This window comes from Falco punctatus, assembly GCF_963210335.1.
Source record: "Falco punctatus genome assembly, chromosome: 2".
NCBI lineage: Eukaryota > Metazoa > Chordata > Aves > Falconiformes > Falconidae > Falco > Falco punctatus.
The window spans coordinates 17228527-17255296 of record NC_137581.1 but is presented as its reverse complement, the minus strand read 5'-3'; the positions used below and the strand labels follow the sequence as shown (position 1 = coordinate 17255296).

The following is a 26770-nucleotide window of genomic DNA, read 5'->3' as shown; positions in this document are numbered from 1 at the left end:
ATGAATAAAACCCAACTACATTAAAATTTTTAATAACTAATTTAAGTTTTCATGTTTAATTTCCATGTTGAAGGGAAAGAGCTTTCTCACTTACCAAATGTTCAAATTTATCTTTCAAATCATTAAAGATTATCAAGGAAAATTTTCCTACAGTCATTTAGAGAAGCTGCAGCTGGTTGATAGTAGTCCTAGGTTAATAAATAAATAAGTGAAACCCATTCATGAGAGGGTTATTTAGCTGGGTTATTAGCCATATCCATAGACAGTTTCACAGCACAATAGAGACATGGAAATAAAAAGGATGAAGAAGTAAATGTGGATTTAAGCTGCAATCATTGCTCTGAAATTAGACCGTATTGTTTATAAATGTAACACATTATTGTCCTCATCATGTCTAGTAGGCCATGTAAAACCAGGTTAGTTTCACACTGCTTTCTCTGTTGCTTTGTAATCCAGGTCCACCTCAACGTGGAAATAAATGATTTCCTTCTGGTCAGCAAAACACAGAGAACCTTTGCTCAGCACTGCTGTATCTCCCACAGAAATGTAACATCCAGATCTGTGACAGGTGCAGTGGTGACTACGTTGAAAATTATATATATATCTGTGACATTAGAGCCAGGTCAGATGATTCATACTCATCCTAGACAGTGCTTCACTCTGCCACAGAGGAAGACATTTTGAAACTTGAGTACCCATGGCAGAAACTGTTCTTTCCTCATTAAAGCATAGGACTGTATTCTAAATGCCACACTTGGTCAAAACTCCCAATGAAGTACAATGTGTTCCTCAATAAAGGAATTGAAATCTTTGCAAGGGTAAGGGTTTAATAGCATAAAGCAGGCAAGTGCTTTAATGTTTGACTCTTAATCCTTGCTGTCACTGTACAATCCTGCCTCTTCCATCACTCAGAAGAAAACTGAGTCCTTGTATGGTATCATACAAGTCAAGCCAGTTCAGCCAAAACTTCAACCTTTGGCGTTACAGTGTAACTCACTTCACAATTACTTGAGTGCATGGACAGTGATTTCAGTGTATGTATCACAGCTTTTTTAAAGCTGCCTATAGAATTACAGAATGAAAAACTTGAGAATTAATCATTCTTACTCATTTAAAACCACTTTCCAACTCCCCATAAATAAATAGTAATAAGCAGTTTAAAATGCTACAGTGTCACTTTTTTTAGAAAGCTTACTTGTTCCAACTGCAGATATGCCTTTCAGAGTTAGCAAAAGATAAAACTGCATAAACAGATGACAGTGCAACTACTCAGTCCCTTGAAAAATATTATCTGCAATTCCAGGCCAGGATACGTCATCCGCAACCCAAAAGAATCACAGTAGGGTGCTTGCCCAGAGCCCAGGGAAGCTGGCAGAGAGGTCTGCTTTGACTTCCAGTGAGTCTGGGTCACAGCAATGGCTAGCAGACAACCCATCCATTGGACTTCAGTCCGTACGAAGCAGTGAGGCAGGCACTCAACATATGACCTGAACGCTATGGCATAGAGCACCGTGGTACCTAGCAATTACATGCTCAACCACAGGAGGGGCATTTCTAAGGCTAATAGAGACACACAAAGGTCCCCACACCATGAGGGAATGAGACACAGGCCCAGGCTAGGGGACCACAGCAGCCAATGTCACAAGCACTTCTGGAAATTTGAGACAGCCATAGGGGAACAACATGGGAGGAGGCACCAGATTCTGCCTGATGCCAACACTTCAAGCACCTGTTTCAGCACAGCAACTTAGCTTCTCCAAGAAACCAGAAACTAAAACATGAAATGCATCAAGCCTGTTTTCAACAGCCTAATACCCAGAGCTTGAATACATGTAACAGGTAGAAAAGGCTCTCTCCAGCCAGATTAGACTTGAATAAGTATCCACAGTCTCAGCCACAGCTGCTTTTTGTTTAGTTGTTTTAGCTCCCCAAATCTCTGGATGCACAGTGGTTCATGGGATGGGTGGAAAGCACCACTCATCAGCACCGCTCAGCACCATCTGCAAACACAATTCAGAGGACTCAGCCTTGGCCTGAGCACACATAGTGGAGGAGACCTCCTCCATGAATTCAGGTCTCAGATACCTGTTTTTGAATACTAAATAGCGTAAAAACGCAGACAGGTCCCTCAGTATCCATTACAACAAAGGCAGGATCTCTGCTGGGAGCATTTAATAACCGTCTTTTAGGCAACTGGTAGACTTTTCCCATGAAAACTTAAATGCCTTAGCTGTTTAAACAGCTTTGACATTTTCCTGAATCCCTTTCCTGAACTTAAGTCTCATAAATTCTATGTAACTGGCACATTAGATAGCAAAATACTTCCCTGAATCCTGGGCAGATTCTTGGTGAAATTCTGCCCTTATCTTTACAGACGGCGGCACTGTTGCTTCACTGCTCAGCGCTGAGGATGTTGTTCACTGGAGATAATGAACAAGCAGGATGTGCAAAAATAACATGACTCACTAATGAGACTCTATGTCCACAGAGACAGCTTTGTTTAAACTGCAGCCGTATTGCACAGCCTATCGTCCTAGAGCTGCTCGTGCCACCACCGCAGTTACTGAGGCAGAAGCAGAGACCCTCTAAAAGGCTTTTCACAAATCCTTCCCACAAGGACTTAAAAGCTTTTTCAGAAATACTTCCCACAAGGATTTGAAAGCCTCAGAAATTGCTCAGTCACTTAGAAGTCATATCATGTGGAGGGATGCCACCTCTGCATAACCTTAGGTTCTCTGAATGTATAGTAAACTTCAAATAAAGAGTACCTGAATGTTAAATGATCAAAGCACCATTGGTGGGCCATATGCAATGCATGGATCAACTGGCAAAACACAGGGATTTGCTTTTTATTCCAGTAAATTCCATGACAACATTGTCATATAAGTTTGCTGTATATATACTGCTATACAAATAGTGCCTGGAAAGAAGTGGCGATCAGTAAACCACTGCACAACGGGAAGTGAAGCCACGGATGCGGTGGTGCATCTGCAGGAGGAGCTCACTGAAGGCACAAGCTTTCCCAAGACCACAGTGTCACAGCCTGCAACACGTTGGCAATTGATGACGCATCCCAAGCAACTCAAAGCTCATTTTCCTCCTTGCACTTTGGACATTTGTCCCTGCAGCTTCCTGCTGATGCAGCCATCTCCCAGAGAAGCCCCTCAGCGCTCCTGGCACAGGCTGGAGGGGGTCCTCTCAGGACGAAGCAGAGAGAGAGAAAGAGAGCCTGGTGTAGCTGAGTTCAGTGACCTTATTTCAGTGATGTGAATTGCAGTTATTCTCTCATGATCAGCCCAGGTGGCTTGGGAAAAGGAGGCCACAGCTGCCTGAGAGCCTCCCCTCGCCACACAACCTAGTGCATCCTGGATGCAGCTGAGGATCTGTCTCAGACATAGTGACACACAAGCAGGTGTGTTTTTACAGCTTATTCATATCATCTGTTCAAATGATTTTAAATGGGAAAAAATAGAATGCAACCTCTACCAAGCAAAAAATTAAACCTTGCCCGTCTTCTGAGCTGTTTATTTTAACCATGTTTTTTGAAAAGTGCTGATGGCAGATTGTAACATGACAGAAATGCAGCATAGTTTAAGGGTGTTTGACAATTCATCAAGAGAAATTAAGTGTAAAGCTGCATGGCACTGGCTGAATATGTTTAATAAATTAGGAATGAAACAAGCACTCCACTAACGAGGAAGATGTAGCCAAAGCTTACATCATTCTATACTCAGAAGGCTTCAGAAGATCAATAATGCAAATATTAAAAAAGAGAGTTAATGCAAGAGCATTTTTACAAGAAAAACAACCTAAATTTTAATGACAAAGGGCCAACTTTGAAATCATGTTTTTTTTAAGCATGTTAAAAAAAAAAATAGGAATCATTTTTGTACTAGGATTTATAAAGTTTTGCATGCTGTCATGCTATTTCTATGGAAAAATTGTATCCAAATACTGAAGCACAGTATCAAGACATTTTTGCATGTAGCTGATAGTTCAAACAAAATATCCTTGGCACTGATAGTTTGCCCAGCATTTATGTTAAATAAAGAACTATTAATATTCAAGCTGTGAGTCTTCACAATGCAAGCTCTTCTGCAGTGGGCCTCTCAGGCTTTCCTGCTGAACTCTTTCCTTGATGTATACCGGCTTACCAGAGAAAGGATGTGACCGGCCATCTCAATTGAGTGCCTGGGCCCAGCTGAGGATCCACTAGGACAGTGGATGCCTCTTGAATTCCATCTCGCAAAATCCATGTACCCTGAGGAACTGACTGGCCTGTAAAAAGACAAAAGTCTTGCAAAAAAGCTATGGGCAGGTTCTGTGCTGCATTAGAAGCTAATGACATTTATAAATGTTATTTAAAAAACCCCTGTCCAACTGCATTTAAAACATCTCTTCCAGAAGAATATCTCAAAATATTCTACAAACACTAAGAATAAAGTATCTTTAAAGGAGCGTATACATATTTTTATTCTTTGTTTAGAGATGGGAAATATAAAGTAACGCTCAAATACTTCTCAATTGTGGCTAATTAGAATAAGTATAATGCTCTTAATTTAGCCATCCAAATAAGATGGTTAATTTCCAGGAGCACTGTGTATTTACAGGTTCTATGTATATCCTAAGTACGCAGCTTAGTTACTTGAATTGAGCTTTGTAAACAAATATAAGCCAAACTGACACCTTGAGGATCAGTAGGAGTTCCAATTAATGGGAGACCCACTGCTGCTAAAAATTGCCGTAGCTACTTCAAATTCAAAGAAGTTCTGAAAATTTACATCAGCTAGAGGTCTGATGGCTGTAGTTTAAAATACTCATAGCTTCTTTGCAGCAAGATATTCCAATTACAGTATGCAAATGCTTCTTGGAACAAGCTATTAAATATATATTTTGCTTGTGTAAAAACAACAGCAGTTGACCTGGGAAAGCAACTCAGCTTGTCTGCTTTACACAAGGCTTTGCTGTAAACAAAAAACAAATAAAATTGTCCCTAGAGTAACTGTTCATATTGCTTCAGTGTATATAGTCTTTAGTAGCAGCAGAAACACTAGTTTCTCCCAACTCTGAGCTATTTTAATTTTTACTAATGACGACCTAATCCTGTTCTCATTGACCAGTACCACTTTTCAAAGCAAAATTTTTCTTGCTGGCTGCAGCATAAGCAGGATTATGTGAATAGGCTGCTGCGGTCCAACACCTGCAACTCAAAATACATGTTTTAAAGGCTTGAGTGGGATTTTTCATCAGTGTAACACTGTCTCCACACTGTAGGAATTACACTGAGGCTAAGCTTAGCCCACTGCCAACTGCCCTGAAACTCTCTTTCACCTCAGAAACGTTAGGAATCCTGAGCCCTTTACAGTGTTTACATTTATTGCCAAAAGCATTTATGATAGTATTTTAAAAATGGAAATGTGTAAAATGAGCATTTTTAAATACACGCCCCTGAAATATTAATGCTTTTAGATGGATTAACATTCACCTCTGGCATGGCTTGCAGAAAACGTTTTGCCTTTTTACACCTTAGGCAAAGCAGGTCTTGACCGACAGTTTTGCCGCAGCAGGGTGTTTAGATGCTCTTTCACCTGCCTCTCCAGTAAATCCTAAATTTAGGGGTCCCTAACTGAGAGAAGATGGCAGCACTGGCACAGACAGGTAGGGGTTTCATGGCAGAGCACAGGACGTGCCTCGGTGCCAGGCAGAGGTTCCATCAGTGTTGGGTTAGTACTACTGAGAGACAGGGAGTAACAGCTTGTGGCCGTGGCCACAGCAGTGAAGCTCAATCCCGTCTCATACTGTCCCTCTCCTCTCCTGCCTAGGCTGTATCAGTGGGTCTCTTTAAATGACATTATATTATGTTATCCAAGCACATGTTGTTGAGGCTCCTTATGTCACTCCATCCGCAAAAAAAAGCCAAACACTGCAGTTTTCTGTCTGCACAAATTATCTATTTGTTTTTTAAATGGATGACTTGATTTTAACAGGATTGAAAACATAATTCATCATTACGAATGTTGGCCAGTGGATATAAATTTTCTTTTACATAATAACTTAGCTATATTTGTAAGGCATTTTAAGTTTATGCTTCCGAATGTCACAGAGTGACTATTTTCACCTAGAATGATGCTAGGAAAAATATATCTCTGTTGGATGCAATTCAGTGCTTACTGAATAGAAATAGGGTATGGATCCTTATAACTTTGAAAGTTGTTACTTCTTTATATCCATCTCATTCTGTTTGATATCACTGATGGATTACTAGACAGCCTATTGAGATTTCAGACTCTGGCCATGCTCTACACAGAGGAAGATTTTACTACATCAAAATTTTCCAGCACAAAGCAGGTGGCAGCTGTTTCAGCAGCTTCTAATTTTTCACTCCATTCAACATGTCCCAGTAGTGGCAGAAATACTGTACCTTCAGCTGAGCATTTCACAGCTTTCATCCACAGGAAGACTCAGCCCTAGGCTGAATCACCTCTTCCCAGAAGAAATGTTACTGTGACCTCCAAAACCAGTCAGGACTCTGCTGACTCTTGCTACAAATCATTGGAAGTAAAATACCCTGTTGGACTGACTGCAAAAATTAAGTTTTCTGGTTCCTAATCAGCCCCATGTCTCAGTGTGCAATATAAACGTATGTTCTACTCAGTGGGTAGCAGAGCAGCTAATATAATAAATCCAAGATCTTTCTTAACACAGTATTGAACTTATCTGGCGTTTTTGGAAACTAGTTCAAGTTTTGAAATATCTGAAGAAATTTCACTATCGCTTCTCCAGTTTTTCATTCATGCCAGGCTGAATCTCACCCTTTTTAAACATACAATGATAAGATGGGTAAGAGGAACTAAATTTGACATGGTCTTCTCCTGTCATTCTACTCCTTATGATATGTTGCTATATTTGACTCCTTGCAAGCAGCAAGACCTTATAACAGCTATTGATTAGTTTAAGATGTCACTTTTAAGATTAAGAAATGATAAAAAAAATCAGTCACAATGCAGTGACTTCTACAAGTAAACGCGATCAAATGAACATTTCTGCATGCCTTTTCCACAAACTACCTCACTGTCAGCTTAAGATGCTCCATAAAAGGTGACAGAAGTCCTCTTTCCTAGCTAATATATCTGAGATGCCCTCAGAGGAGTCATACAAAATGAGGTGCATTTAACCAGTGTCAGGTTGACAGAGACATAGATCTGTGGCAAGAGCCACAGTGAGAGAATAAACGTCCTGGCACCTTATCAGCAGCTGCAATGGGAAAAAAAAATGAACTCACTGCTATTGCTGTTCTCAGAAATCCACACCATAGCCAGATTCAGATGAATTAATAAAAAGAAGCATGGCCAGCAGGTAGAAAAAGGTGATTCTCCTTCTCTACTCCATTCTGGTGAGACCTACCTGGAGTACTGCATCCAGCTCTGGAGTCCTCAGCATAGGAAAGACCTGGACCTGTTGGAGTGGGTCCAGAGGAGAGCCACAAAAATGATCATGGGGCTGGAGCAGCTCTCCTGTGAGAAAGGCTGAGAGAGTTGGGGCTGTTCAGCCCGGAGAAGAGAAAGCTCCAGGGAGACCTCATTGCGGCCTTTCAGTACTTAGCTTGTAAGAAAGATGGGGACAAACTTTTTAGTAGGGCCTGTTGTGATAGGACAAGGGGTGCTGGTTTTAAACTAAAGAAGGGTAGACTGAGACTAGATATAAGGGGAAAAAAAATATGATGATGGTGAAACACTGGAATGCATTGCCTGGAGAGGTGGTAGATGCTCCATTCCTGGAAACATTCAAGGTCAGGTTGGATGGGGCTGTGAGAAACCTGATCTAGTTGAAGATGTCCCTGCTCATGGCAGGGGGTTGGAGTAGATAACCTTTAAAGTTCCCTTCCAACACAAACTATTCTATGATTCTGAGATTCTGTGATTCTATAAATATCTATGTCTTTATTATAGAAATAAACCCACTATTTGCGGTGCTGTTTCCACACCAATATTTTGACCGTCTGGTTAGACTTTTCAGCCACCAAGTCCCAGTTTCACCTTAATGAGAATGAAGCATAAAATGATTGCAAAGCCAAATACCACCAGCATACTGTACAGCACTGAAAGTGCTGTAATACAGGCAGTCTGCTCACCCACTAGTTATTCTCTAGTAAGGAAACAACTCCACATACGAAAGCTAAAAGCCCAAACTGCAGATTGCTTAGGAGGGAATTCATTCACTGACATCAATGTCCACAAAGTTATTCAGGTAATATGGCCATTATGTCAAAAGGCATTGGCAACACTGAGAAATCAGGATGGATGCTTGATTTTTACTGTTGCCAGAAACAGATCACTAATTCGTCAGATCCGCACAGCTGATACACTGTTATCAGATCTGAACTTTGACTGAGACAGGCATGAGAGACTTCTGTAACTCTACATACTTCTTTGTGACTCCATACTGATGTTTTTCATAAAGAAGGATTAAAAGGAAGGCAATAAATGGAAAGACTCCTGCTAAGAGATGGTTTCTTAAGCTTTAGTCTAATTATAATGCAAGTACTTTGAAGTTCATTATTTTAATTAGAAGCAGACAGAAAAAAACAGGGGGTCCATTCCCCAGGTGGGAACTCTTGCTGCAACTGCAATGCAAACAATAAATAATACTGCATAACTTGAGCCTTAGTGAAATGCTGGCTTGTGTTTTGCCTAATGGCAGATCAATACCATACAAATGAAGCAATTACAGTTGTGTCATATAAAGCCTTATTTGGTCAGCAGCCAAAATGGGGATTAGCTGGAAGAGTTCCTAGGACTTTCTGTCTGAATATTATTGCAGAAGTTAATGAGGAAGATCTGATAGGCTGAGACAAACATAAACAGTGCCAGCAACCAGACGAGATGGTCGGTCCAATAGCCAGTGTGCTGATAATTAAAATGCCCTGAAGCCAGCTGAACATCAGTCCAAGATCAGGTGAAATTATCAGACAAGGGCAATCCAATCTGTCTGGCAAACAGCTATATAATGGTGCCACCATCGGTACAGACATGTACACAGCAGCAAATCCAAATGCACCAGCACTCATACCAGTCAGACCAAGCACAGTCACTTCAACACAGTAATACTCATGCCTGTAATGTTTCAAATGCAAGCAGGCAGGTACTGAAACAAGGTATGGAAATTACTAATAGATCTCTGCAGTGGATATATGGGATATATCGAACTAATGTAATTGCTGCTGTCCTGAACACATGTCCACATACCACTTTTAATAAAAAAAGCTGGAGGGAGTAGGGTCCACTAACGATGGAGATTTCTATTGTTGCTTTCTAAACAGAACACTGAACAACCTGTGGTCACAGTCCATAGGCTGTTTAAGCAATCATTAGCTGAAGTTACATTTTCTCTATTGTTTTGTCTCCTGAACAGTTTCTTTGATCAAAGACACTGAGAAATCTACTGTGGGGGTTGTTTGTAGGCATACACCTCCATGGTTTTGAAATAATCATGCAAACATCTGAAGTAGGAATGGACTTTAAATATTCACAGCATAATAAACACTATGCTATTAATCTTCACTATCCCTCTGAGGCTGACAGGCAATCGTCATTACCCTCAATTTGCAGGCGTGAAACTGAAGTGAGAAGGTGAACTGACCTCCTTGGAGACTCCCAGGAAATCGGGGCAGGATCATAATTAAGCTCATCAGTATGACATGACTTCAGTCAACCACACTTCATTGCTGGTCAGAGATCTTTGGGCCTTTGCAGGCAGGTGTTCATAGACAATTTATCCTTCTGGCCTCCCAAGGAAAATCACTTCCTAGAGATAGATTAAGCTTAAACTTCTGTGCACATTCCCTCAACTCAGTCTTTAACCATGAGATACTCCTAATTCTTCCTCATACCCTGCCAAAAGTGAGAGACAACCTGAAAGATTTGACTCCCATAACAAAAACCTCTTCCACCTTTTGACCCCACTCTTAGGGGTTCCACAAAGGTCCATGCTGTCAGTCACTTAGCAGCTATCTAAGGCTGCCTTTGCCCTGGCAAAGCAGAGAATGAAGCAGTGCAACTTACTTCATTGAGTTCAGATACTCTCACTCTCTTTCACTTTTCAAGTATGAGAATGGGATTTAGATGAGAACAATCTGATTGACTTTTGATTCACAGAAATGGTAATTAAAGCCATTTTGTGGTTAGGAGTAGCTTTTGTACAAATTGGGAAGAAGACCTTCTACTATGCAGAAAACTTAACTTCCCTATCCATAAGCTCCTACAACTCTCCAAGTACTCTGTAGTTCCAGGAGATCGAATTGAAGATGTCCTTTTCAAATTCTTAATCATCGAAAAAGGATCATAGCACACTGCAGCCTGGAACGCACTTCAGGAGGTGTCTAGTCCAACCTCTTGCTCACACAAGGGTCAACTCTGCTGTGTGCAAGCTCAGGTGCCTACATCCATACCAAGGAATCCAAATGTCTCACTCTAAAAGGTTCTCTTAAGACACAGTTGCAAATTTTGGCTGCTCTAAATGGAACCATATAAGCAACAGATTAGAATGAGCCTAATGTGTAATTTATGTGCAGAGAAAGCCTATCCTGGAGGTAACAGATGGGCTGCCTGACGTTGGGGCTGCTTTCACCTGCAGCCCTCGTTCATACCTGCTACTAGTAACGGAAGATGCAAGGGATGTGGACCTTCCTCCACACAGATGATATTCCAGCCCACGTGGCCAGGAGTGGGAGGAGGGAGGGAAAAAAAAAAGCTCTGTCTTCTCTGGGTGCTGGAGGCACTTTTTATGTGTTCTTTTAGAGTAGAAAGAAATAACTGAACTCTAACAATAAATTAGGTTTCTATCAGGTCAAGCTTGGACCATTTTCATCCAGTTGATTTTTGGCTTTAAAAAAGTGCAGGGAAAATTGTAGTCAAACTTGAGTACAGAAAACTGCCAATCCTGCCAAAAGCTGTTAAGAGAGTCTCACGCAACAACAGAGCATGCAGCATTGTTCAGCATCATGTGATATGCTAAAATATATGGTTAAACAGGAACAAAATCCTTATTCAGCTTTGATTTAAGCTCTTACTCAGTAACTTAATTGGAATGGGAAGCAGAGGAAGGCAGGCAGAAAACAGAAATAAGGCTTCTAGCTATAAAAACACAAAAAGACTTGAGCAAAGGATATCTAGAGATAGATATGAAAAAGAGCAGTAGTTTTCACTCTACTTCCTGCCACACACAAAGCAGACTAGTTAAGACTGATAGACCACAAGTCACCATTTTATCATACAATCTTTTGAAATTCCATTGTTCAGTAGAGATTTTATCTGGAAACTGGGCACCTTGGAAACATCTTACTGACGTTGGGAAATAGCTGCATTTTAGAGATGTCCTGCCAAAACACAAAGTAGCTTAAATTATATATTAAAACTCCTGAATCTCATTTTGTGCTTTTTTGATTGGCAACATATTTTCATCTTTTGTTCTGGGATGTTAACTCCCTCTGTGAAGGCAACTCCACTGCACAGTCTGCCAGTCTAAGATACTGTTCTCAGCTCAAAGAAACCACGAGAAAGAAAATAAACTTTTTTTTGCTATCTTTACTTTGGGATTTCACACAAGAGCCAAGGCCGTATAAAGACTAAATGACCATTTTGTGTCTCTTGGGAGACCCTGTAGTATTTACTGTCAATTGGAAGTGAGCAGTTTCACAACTACCGCGCAGATAAATTGCTATTTTTCAGGTGCTATTTGTTCCCCAAATGTCAGTTCCACAGAGAGGTATTGTTATGAGCTGCTGTGATGCCTTTCAGTGGCCCGCTCCCTTGCTTTAGCCTACCTACAATTTACCTGGACAATTATTATCTTAGTGGGATAGGGCTTTTACATGGCAGGAACTGTACCATCAACTTCAAAGGGTAGCTGGTTTATGCCCTTAATGAATACATACGCTGGAGCCTGTCAGTTTGCTGGGAACTGACACCTAAACAGCCAGAGAGTTGTAATGAAAAGAAGAGAGAGAAATAATAACGAGTTGCATTGTTAAAATACAATGGGCTGCATCTTGCCCTCTGCTGAGCCGTTTTATGAGGGATTGGGGAAATGGCAGGGAAAAGGGCAAAAGAAATTATTTCTGAAGTGCCAAGAAGTAGAGTTTGTTCCTCAGAGGATCTATTGATTTAGGAAACAATGATAACCCTTTTGTGTCTCACTGGTACGCTCTGGGGATTAATGCTTATCAAACCTTGGCAAAGGTCCAGAAAGTCAGTAAGACTTGTGCACCGCTACAGTATCAGTATTTTTGAGACATTCTGGTCTTCACTGATAGTTTTAGGGAAGTTCATTGATTACACTGGAATATATTCCCCTTTTTACCTAACAGAGAACTGAACAGTCTGCCCAATTTCATTTGGACGGATTTGATATTGTGAAGATCCTATTCTGTCTGCATTCAAATATTTCTGAAACGGGCAAACAAAAAACCCCTGTGATTGTTTTTTTGACGCCTTGATTTCTTTCTGATTGTAAAAAAGGAGCCTATTATGAAACATGTACTGGTGCTGACTACCACGGCCTGGCCCAGGCAATGCTTCTATATGACAGCAGAGAAATAGCACCTTCAGTCATCAGTAAATATCAGAAGGACAAAGTTCTTGTATAAGTATCTTGTAAAAAAGGGAAACAAATTACAAAAAGCACCCCATCATGCTGTTAAGCCAATGCTAAGACTGACAAGACAGCATGGTAGTTTCACCTTTTATACTGATTATACTGCTAATTTAAAAATACCTATTGCCATTACAATGTTTAGATAAAAAGCTACCCTTCTAGGCAATGGTTTTACCGCTGTTTCCATGCTCTGTCTTTTCACTCCTGCTCAGAAGCACCTCATTTCACAAATGCTTTCAGTAAAATCCTGGGACCTTCCCTGGAGTAAGAAGCAGGATGATATTAGCAGAGAGGTACCAGAATGTGACTGTGCGACCAAAATGGGAGCTAGGATTCTGGGGAGTGCTTTGCCTTTCATCACTCACTTCTAATGTCATCCGTAGTGCAGGAAAACAGAAATGACAACAGAACACACTCCTATGACTTCTGCTCTCTCCTCCAGACCACAGAGAGCTTTGTTCAATTATGAACCCCACCTTGAAGTCTGAGGGTGAATACTTCCTGCAAGTGGCAATGAAGAAAGAGGCTCCGTGGGCCAAGGTAGATCAGAGATGTTTTTTGAAGTACTTGAAAGATATACTGACAGTTTTTTTCTTGCCAGGACAGAGAAAATTCAGTGAGTGCAGCACTGTGGACCCTAAAGAGTTGTTTTCTTCTAAAGACACAAATATCAGAAACTCTCAATAATAGTGCTCTTCACTGCAATTTGGTGACTTGAGTCAGATTATTACAATTTCCTGCCTCTATATGTAAAAATTACAAGAAAGGGCAAAACTCTTTGAAGTAGAAGATTTTGCTTAAATACATTTGCTTGTACATCCTGCAATGGAGATCTTCAGCCATCATCAAATTTTCCTCTTTTTTTTATTGCACTCCTTTTGTATGGGGCAGACCATTATCTTGATTAAAAATTATAAAACAGGTGTCATGGGGGAACAGAGCAAGCTGGGATTCTGATCTCTGTTCTCAAGGCTTTATTTTTACTTTAAAAACAAATATTCTGGTTTTAGACAGAAATAATGCAGGTAACCGAAACCAAGTATGCCTCCCAGGCTCAGCTGAAAGAACAACTTGCTAATGTCCACTGCCAGGCTCTCTCTTCACTGCTCTTCTTTTGAGCCCTGACATTTACATCCCTTGCTAAGCAGTGGCCCGCTCTCTGCCTTTTTACCTAGTAAATGTTATTTTTAGTTGACAGAAAACCCAACAAGCTCTGAAGGATCTGACCTGCTTGAGAAATATCTAGGCTGTAAACTCTGACACTGAATGGGTAATGGGGTGGTAATTCAAGCCTTCTTACGCCTACAGTGAAGCAAAGAATATTATGCAAAGTCATACAGTATGATCTACACCATCAGTCAAACAGGATAATGTTTACAATATGCATAAAATGTTATAGATCACATTCCAGTTTTCAAATCATTTTGCATCACAGAAAGAAATGACCTTGTAAAATCTTGGTAAGCAAAACCCCTGACTAAAATCCTCTCATAAATATCAACAGATCACCCCATAACTATGCAGGGATTTTGTTTTCCTCCACTGTCCCTTGCTTTAAAAGAACAGAGGTCAAACTCAGTAATTTTACATCACTCATTTTTATCCTCAAACCACCATTATTCACCACTTGTCTCTAGATCTTCTCTGCATCAAACATAAATAACACCAGTTTCCAGCTCCTACAGTGCTTTGCTGAAATGATTGCCTCTGTGGCTACCACACTAATTATAGGCAAGAGCAGCCATTCTGCAGAAGACAAATGTGAAAAAAACCCAAACCTGTTCGCTCTGCACCTCTCCTCACTGTGAAGGTCACTTGCCTTCAGAATGATCGGAGGAGGTCTTTGGATGCCAGTGTTGCCAGCTGGAGGACAGCTAGCCAGCAGGCTACCCGTTCTTCTCTCTGAATTGCCAGAACAATGCTCCAAAGCGTGCAGGGCACAGGCCTCCCCATGGCCACCTAACTGTAGGTTTCCTTTGCCTGTCTCTGTACCCTTTCAGAAACAGGAACACAGCACTGAGTAAACAATGCAGCCCAGATGCATTGAAACACCACAAGCTAGAAAAGCTACATCACTGATATCAGTTAAAAAATGAAAAAATCTATGAAGTCCTTTGAAAACTTTTGAACCTTTGAACTATAGGGTACACTCAAGAGTGGTCCAGGGAAAGGCTTACTTTATGATAAAACACAACTTGCACAAGACAGCTTCACTCATGGGAAAATCTTTTTTTCAGAACAAATTGTATTTCCACAATACAAAACCTTTGAAAAACACTAGTGGAAAAAGTCCTCTGTAGTAAATAAAGTTTGATTCTTAAGTAAATTGGGTGGTCAGCTCAAACATTTTTTCCCAATTTTCCTGTTACTCAGAGGGAACCTGTGAATATCATACTCATTTTTTGTATACACAAATCCAATTTTATAGAAATCACAAGGAACCAGAGAATGCAAGAAGTTTTACTGGAAACATTTTTATCTATCCTTATAGGTAACTACTGTGTAATAACTCTGATTCTTTTCCCAGAGCTTGGTGTGAATTATCAGTTCACTGATCTACAAAACCAGAGTAAAAAGCGAACTGAGGTATATATCAGAATAATACATTAAGTTCACAATAAACAGCTTTGACAGTGAATGATGATGTGGGAATTCCTTCCAGAATAAGCTCCTTATACTCTGGTCTCCAAAAACATCAAAGACAGAAGTTGATAAAAAGATTAATGGTCCCATTGGAAGAAATTATACTCTCAGATTTGCCTTTATTTTCCCATTTTCCCAAGCTTGTTTCAGTTCAGTGAAAAACATGACAAAAAAAAAAAAAAAAAAAAAAAAAAAAGAGGGATACGGAATACATCCTGTCCTATGTAAGGTCTGCCAAAAATCTGTACGAATGAGCATGCATTACCAAAACAAGTTTTCCTTCAACACTACATTTCCAAGGGACCATACTGGAATACTGGATATATCCTTGAAAAGCAAAAGTAACATTGTCAGCTGTAGTACTACATTGAAACAAATCAAGGAAAGAATGGCAATTTTAGAGATTTACCTCAGGAAGACAAGGACTAAATGAAGTCACTGAAATCAAGATGGTAGTTCATAAAGCCCATGCACACAAAGAGTCCCTTCATAACAGATCTTTACCTTATTCACATAAACTCATGTTTCATCAAGAAAAAGTCCCCTCCACCACAGATCCCTCACTTCCAGTGTAAATCTTTCAGGTATTGCACAATTATTTAAAAAAGGGGAATCCATACAGTGTTGATAGGGCACCACTGGGACAGCTTTTGCACCCCCAGCACTCTCCAGGGCACTCCTCCCTTGCAAGGGATGGAAACTAAAATCCATAGCTTCACTCACACTGTACTTCACACTTCACACAAGTTGCTAGAATGATCAGAATATTACATCACCTACTTCACTGATGCACTTCCCACATCTCCTACCTCATGTTAATACAAACGCAGTAAAGAATGGATAAAGAACTGGCACCTTAGTCAGTGTAAAGAGTCAGTTCATGTCAACAGCTATCACACTGCAAAGAACCAGCAGATATCACCTTTTTGCTTTCCTCTCCAGGACATAAAGAATTCCTCTTAAAGTCAAACTGGAGTTATTTCTTTACTACATAGAAATAATAGAGACTTGAATAATGAAATATGGAATCCCAGATTCATGTCTATAAACTTTAACTGTAGTTGCACTAACGGGAACATGATATAGCTCTGGATTTCATCAGGTTGGTGAACAACCATCACCAATCTCTAACAGACATCAACAAATCTATTCACAACAGTTTTTTAGTATTTGGCTAGATCTAATCCTACCACTGTCATCTGGCTGGACTCAAAGTGTCTCACCAGACACTCACGACGCGAGCAGGTTTCACTCATCCATATTGCATACTGTTGGCAGCCAAATGTCCTTAGTTAAAAGTCACAGAAACAATGATAACTCCCTAATTTTTAGCCAAACCTGTCGTTCACCTTTGCATCAAACATCTTCAGGGTACAAAAAGTAGAAAAAGTTTTTAGTGTACCTTTAAGACAACATTGCCCCTACTTCCTTTTTCAGAAACTCTTATACTGGAGAACGCTTTCATGTTCATCAGTATTCAAACTTGTTTATGATGCCTACATATCTAAAACAGAAAAGCAGAGGCATGCAAGGCACAGGATTTGTGTAGTACAAGATCTCCAGGTGTTGCTCTCTAGAAACACAGATTACTGCAAGGGGCAAGGCAGACAAGCCAGTGGTAACCCACAATGGCCAGAAGTCTGCCCATGAGAACATCTTCTAACACCACCACATTGACAAAGGCAGGCCTTGCTAAGCAGGCAATGAGCACCTTTGAAAACACCACCTTTGAAGAAACAAACTCATTAATTCACTCTGATTACTGCACAGTAATTTTGGAAGGATACCTACCGTAGTAGTAGTAGGAAACAGTAAGGACAGCTGGGTAGTGCCATGAGAGAAACTCAATCTTTGTTGTGATGAGAGCCTTTTCTCTCAGTCCCACATTCCTTCTCAAATACATAATTTTTTTTACAATATTATACAGAAATGAATATCACTGAAAAGGAAGGAAGGAGACACACATGATGTGTAATGTGGTACTGCCCGGCGGGCATAAAAGAAACACACATCAGGCATTTCCCGTTCTCCTCCATCCAGTGATATGCATGAATCCTAATACTGCACCAGCACTGAAAAGAAATCATTCCAATTAGCCAATAGCTACTGGTTGAACACTGCAGGAGTGTAACATGGAACCCAATAAGGAAGAGTTTGAAATTAAAATCCACTACCCTGCTCATGTGTAGGGTCATGAGCAACAGAGAGACCAGCCCCTGGATCTCTCTGACAGGTGGATTTCATCTGCATGAGCAAAGTGATGGGCATGTGCTCTGTAATGAACATGAGCCCGGTGATGTGATGGCATGGAACCATCGCTAGTCCTATGCTACAGGTAGAAGTCTGATTGAGAATACTCCACTTTCCGTCAGTGCTAGATATGTGAAAATAAATGACCTGGTTCCCCATAAACTCACATCAGTTTTATGCAGCTGTTACCACATTTTTAGTGGAAAAACTCCTGATTTATAATCATTGTAAGTAGCAAAAGGATTAAGACTTAAATATCTCTAGTGAAATAGGTATTCAAAGAGTTTAGTGAATATTTTTATATGAATAATTTATTTGAAAAAACCTGTATTTTTCCCTAGTTCTCAACAGCCCAAGAAAAGAGTGTGAATGTTTAACATTTATATGCTATTTGCAATTATTTGTGAACGACTTCAAGTAATTCGTGGTCTACACATAACTCAAATAGGAAATTATGATTATTAAATAAAATATAGAATTTACAACTCCCATAGCAAATTATGTCTTTTGACTAATTTATGTAATGAGCTTAGCTAGTCTGCCTTTCATGGATTTCAAACTGCATGTTCAATATTTGCAATTATCTGTGCAGGCAGCAGTTGCATAACTCATCTGATCAGTAACACAAACACTAACGTGGGATGCAGCCAAAATAGCAAACCCAGCATATTCTACAATTTCAAGCAGTTCAGAAAATATCAAAGCATGCAGTTAAAATTTACAGCTGAGTCTTTTCTGCTCACAAGCACAAGGGTAGGAAGCTTTTCTCCTCTTCAATAAGTGGTACTGTGTATAGACATACATGGAAGAGGTGGTATGAATGTGAGGAATTGCTTGTTCTTTATTTTTGTCCAGAACATTAAGTGTGTTGCTTAATGTTTTTAATAAATAAGCAGCACTGATGTGTTGCCTGAGGTTTGTCACTGGGACTGGAGAGGGAATGGGGTGCAGCAGGAGAACAAGCAGCTTAGCACGTGTGAAAGAAAGGCTTGGGAAAGGTATGGACATGGACAGCCAGTCGAGACAGCTTGAAAGAAGATTTGGTCCAATTTTCAGGTTGGGTAGGATTTCCTCTGCCTCCCTTTTTGAAACCCATTTGAAGGTAGGATGTGAAAAAATAAATGCTTTTGACCACATCACCCTAATGATAGTTGCTGACCCCAGTTAGACCAACCTGTGGCTCACTAAAACATGGGGACTTGGTCTTTATCTGGGGTGGAAACAGGATTTCACACTTGATCCTTACAATCATGGTTGTGCTCTTCCTCTCTGTTCTTATTCAGCTGTCTTAGTAGGCCCTCTCTCTTCTAACTGCTTTATGTCTTGTCTCCATTACCCCTAGATATTTTTATCTAGCCAAGCGAACAAACCTGAAATAAGCCCAGATTTGACATAACCAACTTCCACTGGCTAGCAGTGCTCATTATACAAGGTTGTCTCTTGTTCATGTTGGGTACTCTGCAGAAAAAAGCGAGAGGGACTAAAGAGCACTATAAAGCACGCTTACAGCAAACAGCCCGCTGCTAGGTTATATATGACAGCAGCTAAAGTGATTCCTAGAAAGTCTGCCCTAGCTTTGGCACTGTGAAGCATGACTGTGTCAGAAATGTGCATTTCCTTACTATGGGAAAGCAGCTCCACTAAACTGCAGTGCTGCCTACCACTTCCAGGTCGTCTGAAACACTGAGGAGAGAGCAACCTATCAGAAATATAAAATAAAAAGTAAGTGCTTTGATAATATACCCAGATAATAGACCAGCCTCTCCTATTATCTGCTGCCTTCTACCTTTAACAATCCCATGAATTCTGGACATGTTTTTCTTTATAATTAATAGTTTTATTGTTGTCATTTTCCCTTTCTCACCTCCTTATGTTCTCTTACGACTTTATTCAGCAGTGAAGGTGGCAGCTTTTAAGTCTGAGAGGTACTGAATGTTAAGGACCAAAAATTCAGATTCAGTCACTGAAATAACTGGCCTGATTTTCCCCTGCACATACAAATGTTCTTTGGCTGCAGATGGAGATTATTCTGATGATACTCCTATTCCCATCTGTGTAATACAGTTAAGGCTATTGAGGTTTGTGATATTATGTGCGGGTGAGTTAAGAGTGAGTCTAGTTATTTGCATAGTGGTAATGATGTCTCCTCTGTGGTCAGGGATGTAGAAAGGTACCTCCTTAGTTATTTCCTGCACAGAACTATGGTTCCATCTGCACCTGCAATGCTTCCCTTCAACTCACTTTGTCTCCTTTCTGAATCTATTTCATCAGACCCTGCTGCAATCACCCACCCACATGTGCCCTATCGCTGTAAGACTCCACCAGCCACACTCCCTCAATCTGCCAGTTGCTCTTTTGCTTTGAAGAAAATTGGCAAGTCTACCAGAGGAAAAAGGCAAGGTTTGTCTGCCTTAAACATTAAAGACAATGCAATGGTAAACGCTGCCAATTTTAACACAGAGCTAGTACCTTCACTTCTGTTTCCCTGACAATTTGAATAAAAATCAAATTATGTTCTGCCTGTGAATCAAAAACTCTACTACTTGACTGAATGTGTCTGATACCATCATAAAGAAAATACTGGTGAGTTTGAAGGCAGTACTGAAATGCACAATGATAGAAACACTTTTTTTTTCTAAATAAGAAGGTGCTTTCACAAAAAGTGCTTTAAAGAAGCTGCTTCAGTGAAGGACTAATCGCCTCCAAGTGATGACATTTGAAAAAAGATGTTACAAGCAGATTCTTATTCAGAAAGTAGCAGCCAAGGTCAATAAACAAAACATAAAATGTAGATATATTATTGATGCAGATACTGATGCAGATAATGTAGGCACAACACTGCTATAAAGGGTTGAATTTGGTGAAAAAAGCTGATGACATAGAATAGCTGATGTTAATTCTATTGAGGCTGACTTCAAGTAGCTAGTGTTCAACCAGTTTGGTTTTTATATGGCCTTGAAAGATATGCCAAGTATAGCTGCTAAATCCATATTGCAATTAGAAATGGTTACCTTTGTTGATCAAAAAAAATATGAAATGGAAGAAAAGAAAAATAACATACCATGTCCACACACAAAACAAAAAGAGCTATATCAGGGACATCAGGGAAGGTGGAATACTATAACAACACATTTTATATTGTTATACTATTCCACCCACCTTAATGGAGAACCCTTCGGTGTGGCTACGCCATAGCCTTTCGAATCCAGATTTCCTCCCACTTTCATGGTGTCACATGGCTTTCGTTGCTCAATGTATTCATTCATGGTGGACTCCAGCAGGAAGGCAAACTTGCCCTTGGATTTGCGGACACGAGCTACTCCCTCTGCAGTAGTCCTAGTGAACACTGATGGCTCAGCTGACTTCATGTAGGTCCACATCTTTTCATACACTGCTATTTTTGATCTCTGGAGAAAATTAAAAAGAAGTTAGAACAAAAGAACGTTGCAGCATTTCAGAATGGCACTGTTCCATATAAAATCAATCATACTTAATTTTTCAGACAACTGGGTTTGGGAAAATTATACTTTTATACGGAATTTCTTCTAATTCCACTATTATTTTAAAAGAAACAAGAAATAACACTATCAATATTATAAAATCAGATATTATGTTTAGATCCAGTTAGCTGCTAGCAGTCAGAACAACTGCAAAACTAAATTTACTGTTACACAAAGGCAGTTCACACAGTCAAAGTGTTGTAAAGTGTGGTTTAGGGAATTACATATGAAATAGATACCCACAATAAACCTGTATGGGAAATAAACAATAAAATAATCTCTCCATAAATACTGAGCTGAATCTTGAAGCATGTCTCTAACATCCACTTCTTATGCCATCAAAACCACAACAGCTTAAGTAAGAATTCTGCTTTCGTAATTCAGAGTCCAGAATTCATTCAATTAATGTTCAGAAAGGCTTCAAAACATTTCAAGACATGATGCACAATAAAAGGTGGAAACAGCAAATTGGACTAACTATGCTATTAAAGGAAACAAAATACCCTAAGCATTTGTCATAAAGAAGTATTAGGTACATTTTTAGAACTGCAGTATCAGTGAATTCATTTTAAAGACCCTGAATCCTACCAGTAACTGCATAGGAAATCTACTTGCTCAAAGAATGTGCAAGAATTTGTGGCTTAGAGTGCATTAGTTGGAAAATTTCGTGTCTGGGAATTCATGGTATAACCATGAGTAAACACTTAAGCAAAAATAAAACTTAACAAAAAATAAAAACAAATAAACAATTTCATTGAAAGGAAGGAAGGAAATGCTGTCAGGCTGAGAAGCTTCCCGTATTCATTAGATTCACTCAACAACTCCTTTGCTTCCTCCAGCAACAGGGATGCATACATGCAAACCAGCAGTGCGTCAGCTGAACACTAGAGTGTTTTTATTTAATAACAGATGGCACTTGTCTTCTCTTATGAATACTAAAAAAAGGGCTTTGTAACCCAATGCTCAAGTCAGCATTTATTTGAGTCAACAGGAGTTTCTAGCTAAGCAAGATCTGGCCTATGAGCCCATTCCTACACTGTACTGAGCACTCCAGGAAAATATTCATTATTATAAAGCCCCAAAACAAAGTGCCTTAGAATATTTAAACAAATATCAAATCCTATAATCTAGGTATTATTTAAATTGACAATGGCTTTAAAAAGCCTGCAACCGAGCCTTTGTATAGTAAGAGCAATTTCCCTGAAGCACTTCTTTTTACCAATTACTGAATGATTGTATTATTACTCAGAAAATAATTTGTTAGGGAGGTAGGTCTAACTTGAAAGTAAGTGGCACTAAACCCCAGAAATGTTCAATAAAAATACCATATAGCAGAACATCACAAATTATCCTTGCTTTCTGAGCTTGTCTATATGCATAATTTTATCTTTCTGTCAAATATAATGAAATTTAAATTAACAACAGCTGTGTATGTCCATAATCACATCCTGCCTTGTCACCCTCTCTTTGCACTGTAGTCACGGCTACTTTTCATTTACATAATAGTGGCTGAAAGCAGAGTGTAAGCTAAGCCACCCATGTATTCCTTTTGCTTTACGCTGATGTAATTTCATGGATTTAAATTTACAGAAGGAAAAGAAAAGGAAGTCAGCAGTAATGAATCAGGCATTATTTCAAGAATATTTGCTTGCCTTTGTATGCCTTCACGTCCAATCATTCTTTGCACCTTAACATCCATATGATCAGCTTCTTTATAAACATATAATAGATCACTTTCCTTCAAAACTAAAACCACACAATGCTTAAAATAGCTCTATTAGTAAGAGGAAACAATGTCCCAGATCAATTGAAAAAGGTTGCTTTAAATCTATGTTTTTAGGATCTAGTTTCCCTTGCCTATCAAGGGACAACAAAATGTGGAAAGTCTTAACAGGGCATCTGCTCTGTAAGAACATTTTCTTCTCCCAAACTTTCATCTGTTAACATTCAATTTCTACATGTCAACTCAGGTGAAAATCGAAGAGCAAACCAATAGACAATCCTTATTATCATATGAGGAAACATTGAAGCTTTCCTCTGCAGTCAGGCAAACGGGAAGAATTTTCATTTAGGATTTTTCTGAGGAGGACTGCTAAAACTAAGTTCTTTCCCTCTTGAGCAAGTTGCTCGGAAAATGCAACTGCCACTGCATCCAAAACAGAAAATAAGAGTAAATACCTAATGGTATCGTTGCCTTTTTCTTTATGTTGGCTTTCAAATGTCTTTTCCCTTTTCTGTTTTCAATCAAAAATCAAAGCAAACTGAATAGCTGTTCACAGTTTCTGACATTTTGGTCAGAAATAATGAAATTATGAGAAAACGCTCTGAATGTTCATTTTCAGCCAGATAGTAATCACTGACAGAAAAGTTACACATGACTCTAATCCCAAAAGTGATGATGCTTGCTTCCAACCACACAAAATGTTAGACTTGGCAAATAAGTCTTCTCATACTATTGTTTCAGGCTAGGTCTTAATTTATCTAGTATGCAAACAGTGCTTGCGCAAATACTGTCTGTCAATTATATTTTAATTTTGTCCCTGTTTTGTGAAAAATGTTTTTAGAAATAGCACATACATCATTAACAATAACTATACTGTTGCAGAGATTAGAAATCACTCAATAACATGCCCTCAACTGCACTGTTTTTTAAAAAGTGACAGACAGCTTCAATCTTGATAAAGTTTCAAATTCTGCATATGCAACCATACTTAATATTTGTAGTTACTTGTAATATTTCCATTTGTATTTTGAAATAAAGGGAAAAAATATAAAGGGAAATCTCATTTTCCTTCTTTTTTCTCTTAACCCTTTAAAATTAAAGTGAAAGAATGGCTGTCACTATAGATGGACAAAGGATCTTCTCTTTAAGGAGAGATCTTGCCTGAAATATTGATTCAAACAAAAAAGTACCTGTATTTACAGGATGGTTTAAAAGAAACATGACATTTTTGTGACCAAGGCTGTTTTTATGTCAAAAGACCTGACCTCATTACTTCAAACCAATGGCTTGTACAAGTGTTCTGAAACTCTTAAAACAACCCCATTCCTTCATTCTTACTATTTCCTTGGGTATTAATTTTTGCATCATCACCTAAAAAGATTGCAAGCACTGGATACTCTTGAAAATGTAACAAATTAATAAACCCAAAGTTAAATAAATCTGCCTGGTCCTCAGCATCGTGTTTTTAACTATTATCACAGATTCATTCCAGTTGAAAGAACTATTCATACACATATATTGTGGTTGCCAGCTCAGCTTGTGATGGACTGAAACTGGAGTTCCCAGACTTAAACACCTAACTTTACACAAATTGAGCTAAAGAAGAATCTGGGTTAAGCACAGATGAATATAAATACTCAGTACTGAGGAATTATACTCTTTTCAAGAAAATATGAAATCTGGCCATCTCAGAATCAAACCATTTCAATTCTCAGACAAGCCTCCTATACCTTAATGGCATCATTTTTATAGACATCTGGTGTGAAATCAGGGCTTCTAGGGACCAAAAGCTGAGTTTCTACTACTTGGGGTAAAAAATAAAGCTCCTAGAGAGCATCTTAGTGTCATATTTAGGTATACATCAACACCCTGGCTATAGAAGACAGGTGTAGTTAGAAATGTGTCACTGAACTGTATCCATTAAAAAATAAGGTACCAAGCACCCTAGCTATTTCAGTGGGATCACTCTAGAGGAAGATATTTTAAAGGGTGATTTATGTCAACAGAACACACTTGCCCATACAGGATGCACGCAAAACAGGGGTGCTTTTATCTCTCCAGTGTCTACAGAAGAAATCTAGAAAGTGAACTTAGATTAAACTCCTTGGACAGCTTCATTATTTGAAGGCTCCACCACTGTGTGTTGCTTAAGTGTCATTTATATCTTATAAGGCATCATCTTTTTACAACTCATAGAAAATATTTGAAAGTTATTTTACAGGGATATCTCTTCCAATAAAAAGTTTTGGGTTTTTTTTTCCACTACAGACCTTTTGGAGGTCATCAGCTGTCATTGAATTGATACTGTCTGTAGTTCGCAAATCCCATCCATAGTTCTGTTAATGATTCACCGAGTTTGGTTTGGCCAAACTGAAAACAGTCAAGGTGTGTGGGAATACCTAACACAGAACAGTCCCTTTTCAATTAGACAGTAAGAAGAAATTATCACTCCATCTTCTTTTCTTCTGAAAATGCCTTAAACTGTACCTTTTGGATAAAAAATGCTCCTAAACTGTGCAATTTCCAAGGAAGCATCACTGGCTCATAGCATTTATTCAGAACCATGTTCAAACTCTAAACTCACACACGTTCAGTCAGCTAGGCTTAACTTTCATCTGCTAGAGACATGAAATGAAGCAGGAGGGACTGTTTATTATGTACTCCTTGTGATGTCCAGGGTCCCTGTTATCCAGCTGGCAAATGACGAGGATTACATACCAACCACACTAACAGAAAAGCAAATGAAAATGAAGTAATCAATATGGACAGCACAGACATATGAATGGCTATTTAGGCTATTTTCTAATGCTCCAACTACATCCCCCTGAGATATATTTCCTCTTTATTATTCATCTGAAAGTCAGCAAATTAAAAAATGCATTTCCTGCCCACCACCCAAAACCCTAAAGCAAAATGCACACAGCCAAATCCATAAGCAGAAACAAAACCTGCAAGACTCCATTTTATCATCATAGGATTTCAATGCTGCACATCATTTCAGTACTGTAGCTTCAGATGAATCAATAGTGCAATGCTGCTTTAATTATCACTGGCTTCAGTATCCCTGGGGGCATCTCTTTTGCCCAGTGTGACAGAATCAATAAGCTTTCCACAAATGAAAATAACTGAAAACTCCAACAAATGGTGTTGTAGGGGTAAAAATGTAACTAAAGTATTGCAGGAGTTACAAATTATATTACATATAATTGCAAAATAGCATTATTTCATACTTCCAAGCATCTTAAAAGAGCAGTTGGTAGGAAGACCTGCTGTAATGGACATGCCAACTTACTCTGAAGAACTCTTTGGTTGACCCTGAGTCCAGTGTCCCATAAGCAATTTCAGTTTGTTTGGCAAGGTCTTCTGCACTTTCTATGGGCGAGACCATTCGCTCAACAGTCAAGAAAGCAGCGAGGTTAGCAGTGTAGGATGAAATAATGATGAGCGTGAAGAACCACCAGACACCTCCAACAATGCGACCTGAGAGGGATCTAAACATGAATAAGATCATGCACATTTTCCTGTCTCTTAAGCCATGAAGACAGAGAGAAAAAGAAGGAACTATTATTGCTGAACATGTATCATTAAGTAACAGTCAATGGGAGGAAAACCATTTGCATTTTAAATACTAGTAAGTGCTTTTTCTTTCGAATCTTAATGCCTACAGCACAGACTCCACTGCATTAATACGTATCATGCACACACAGAAGTTGGAATTCTCTTGAACAGTAATCCCAGTGTTCTTATTATTTCAGGAAATGCCTAACACAGCAAAAATTTTGTCAAAAATCCTGGATAGGTAATCTCTTTTTGGAGACAAAAGTAAAGCATGGTAGCTGCAAATCAGTAGCTTTCTCTGTTTCCTTTTTTTTTTTTTTAAAAAAAAAAAGACAGACACAAAAGGCTTTGCATGTGGAGTATGTGGGCTCTAGGACTAAAATGTTCCTGTCACCCAAGCTTATCAAACATTGTACAAGCTACTGCAATCATTTGAACTTTCATA

General features: G+C 39.2%; 1 protein-coding gene across 5 annotated transcripts in view; it reads right to left on the bottom strand.

Moving 5' to 3' along the window:
- Positions 1-26770, bottom strand: part of GRIA4 (glutamate ionotropic receptor AMPA type subunit 4) — a 275697-nt gene that overhangs the window by 20708 nt on the left and 228219 nt on the right. For all 5 annotated transcript variants that reach the window (XR_013926315.1, XM_080377063.1, XM_080377062.1 and 2 more), the window contains 2 exons: positions 26060-26258; positions 20704-20951 (listed from right to left, as the gene is read on the bottom strand). Coding sequence is in view for 4 of the 5 variants with exons in the window: in XM_080377063.1 (XP_080233189.1) it covers positions 20704-20951; positions 26060-26258 (447 nt within the window). In the remaining variant the exon portion in view is untranslated. The remainder of the gene's footprint in view (positions 1-20703; positions 20952-26059; positions 26259-26770) is intronic.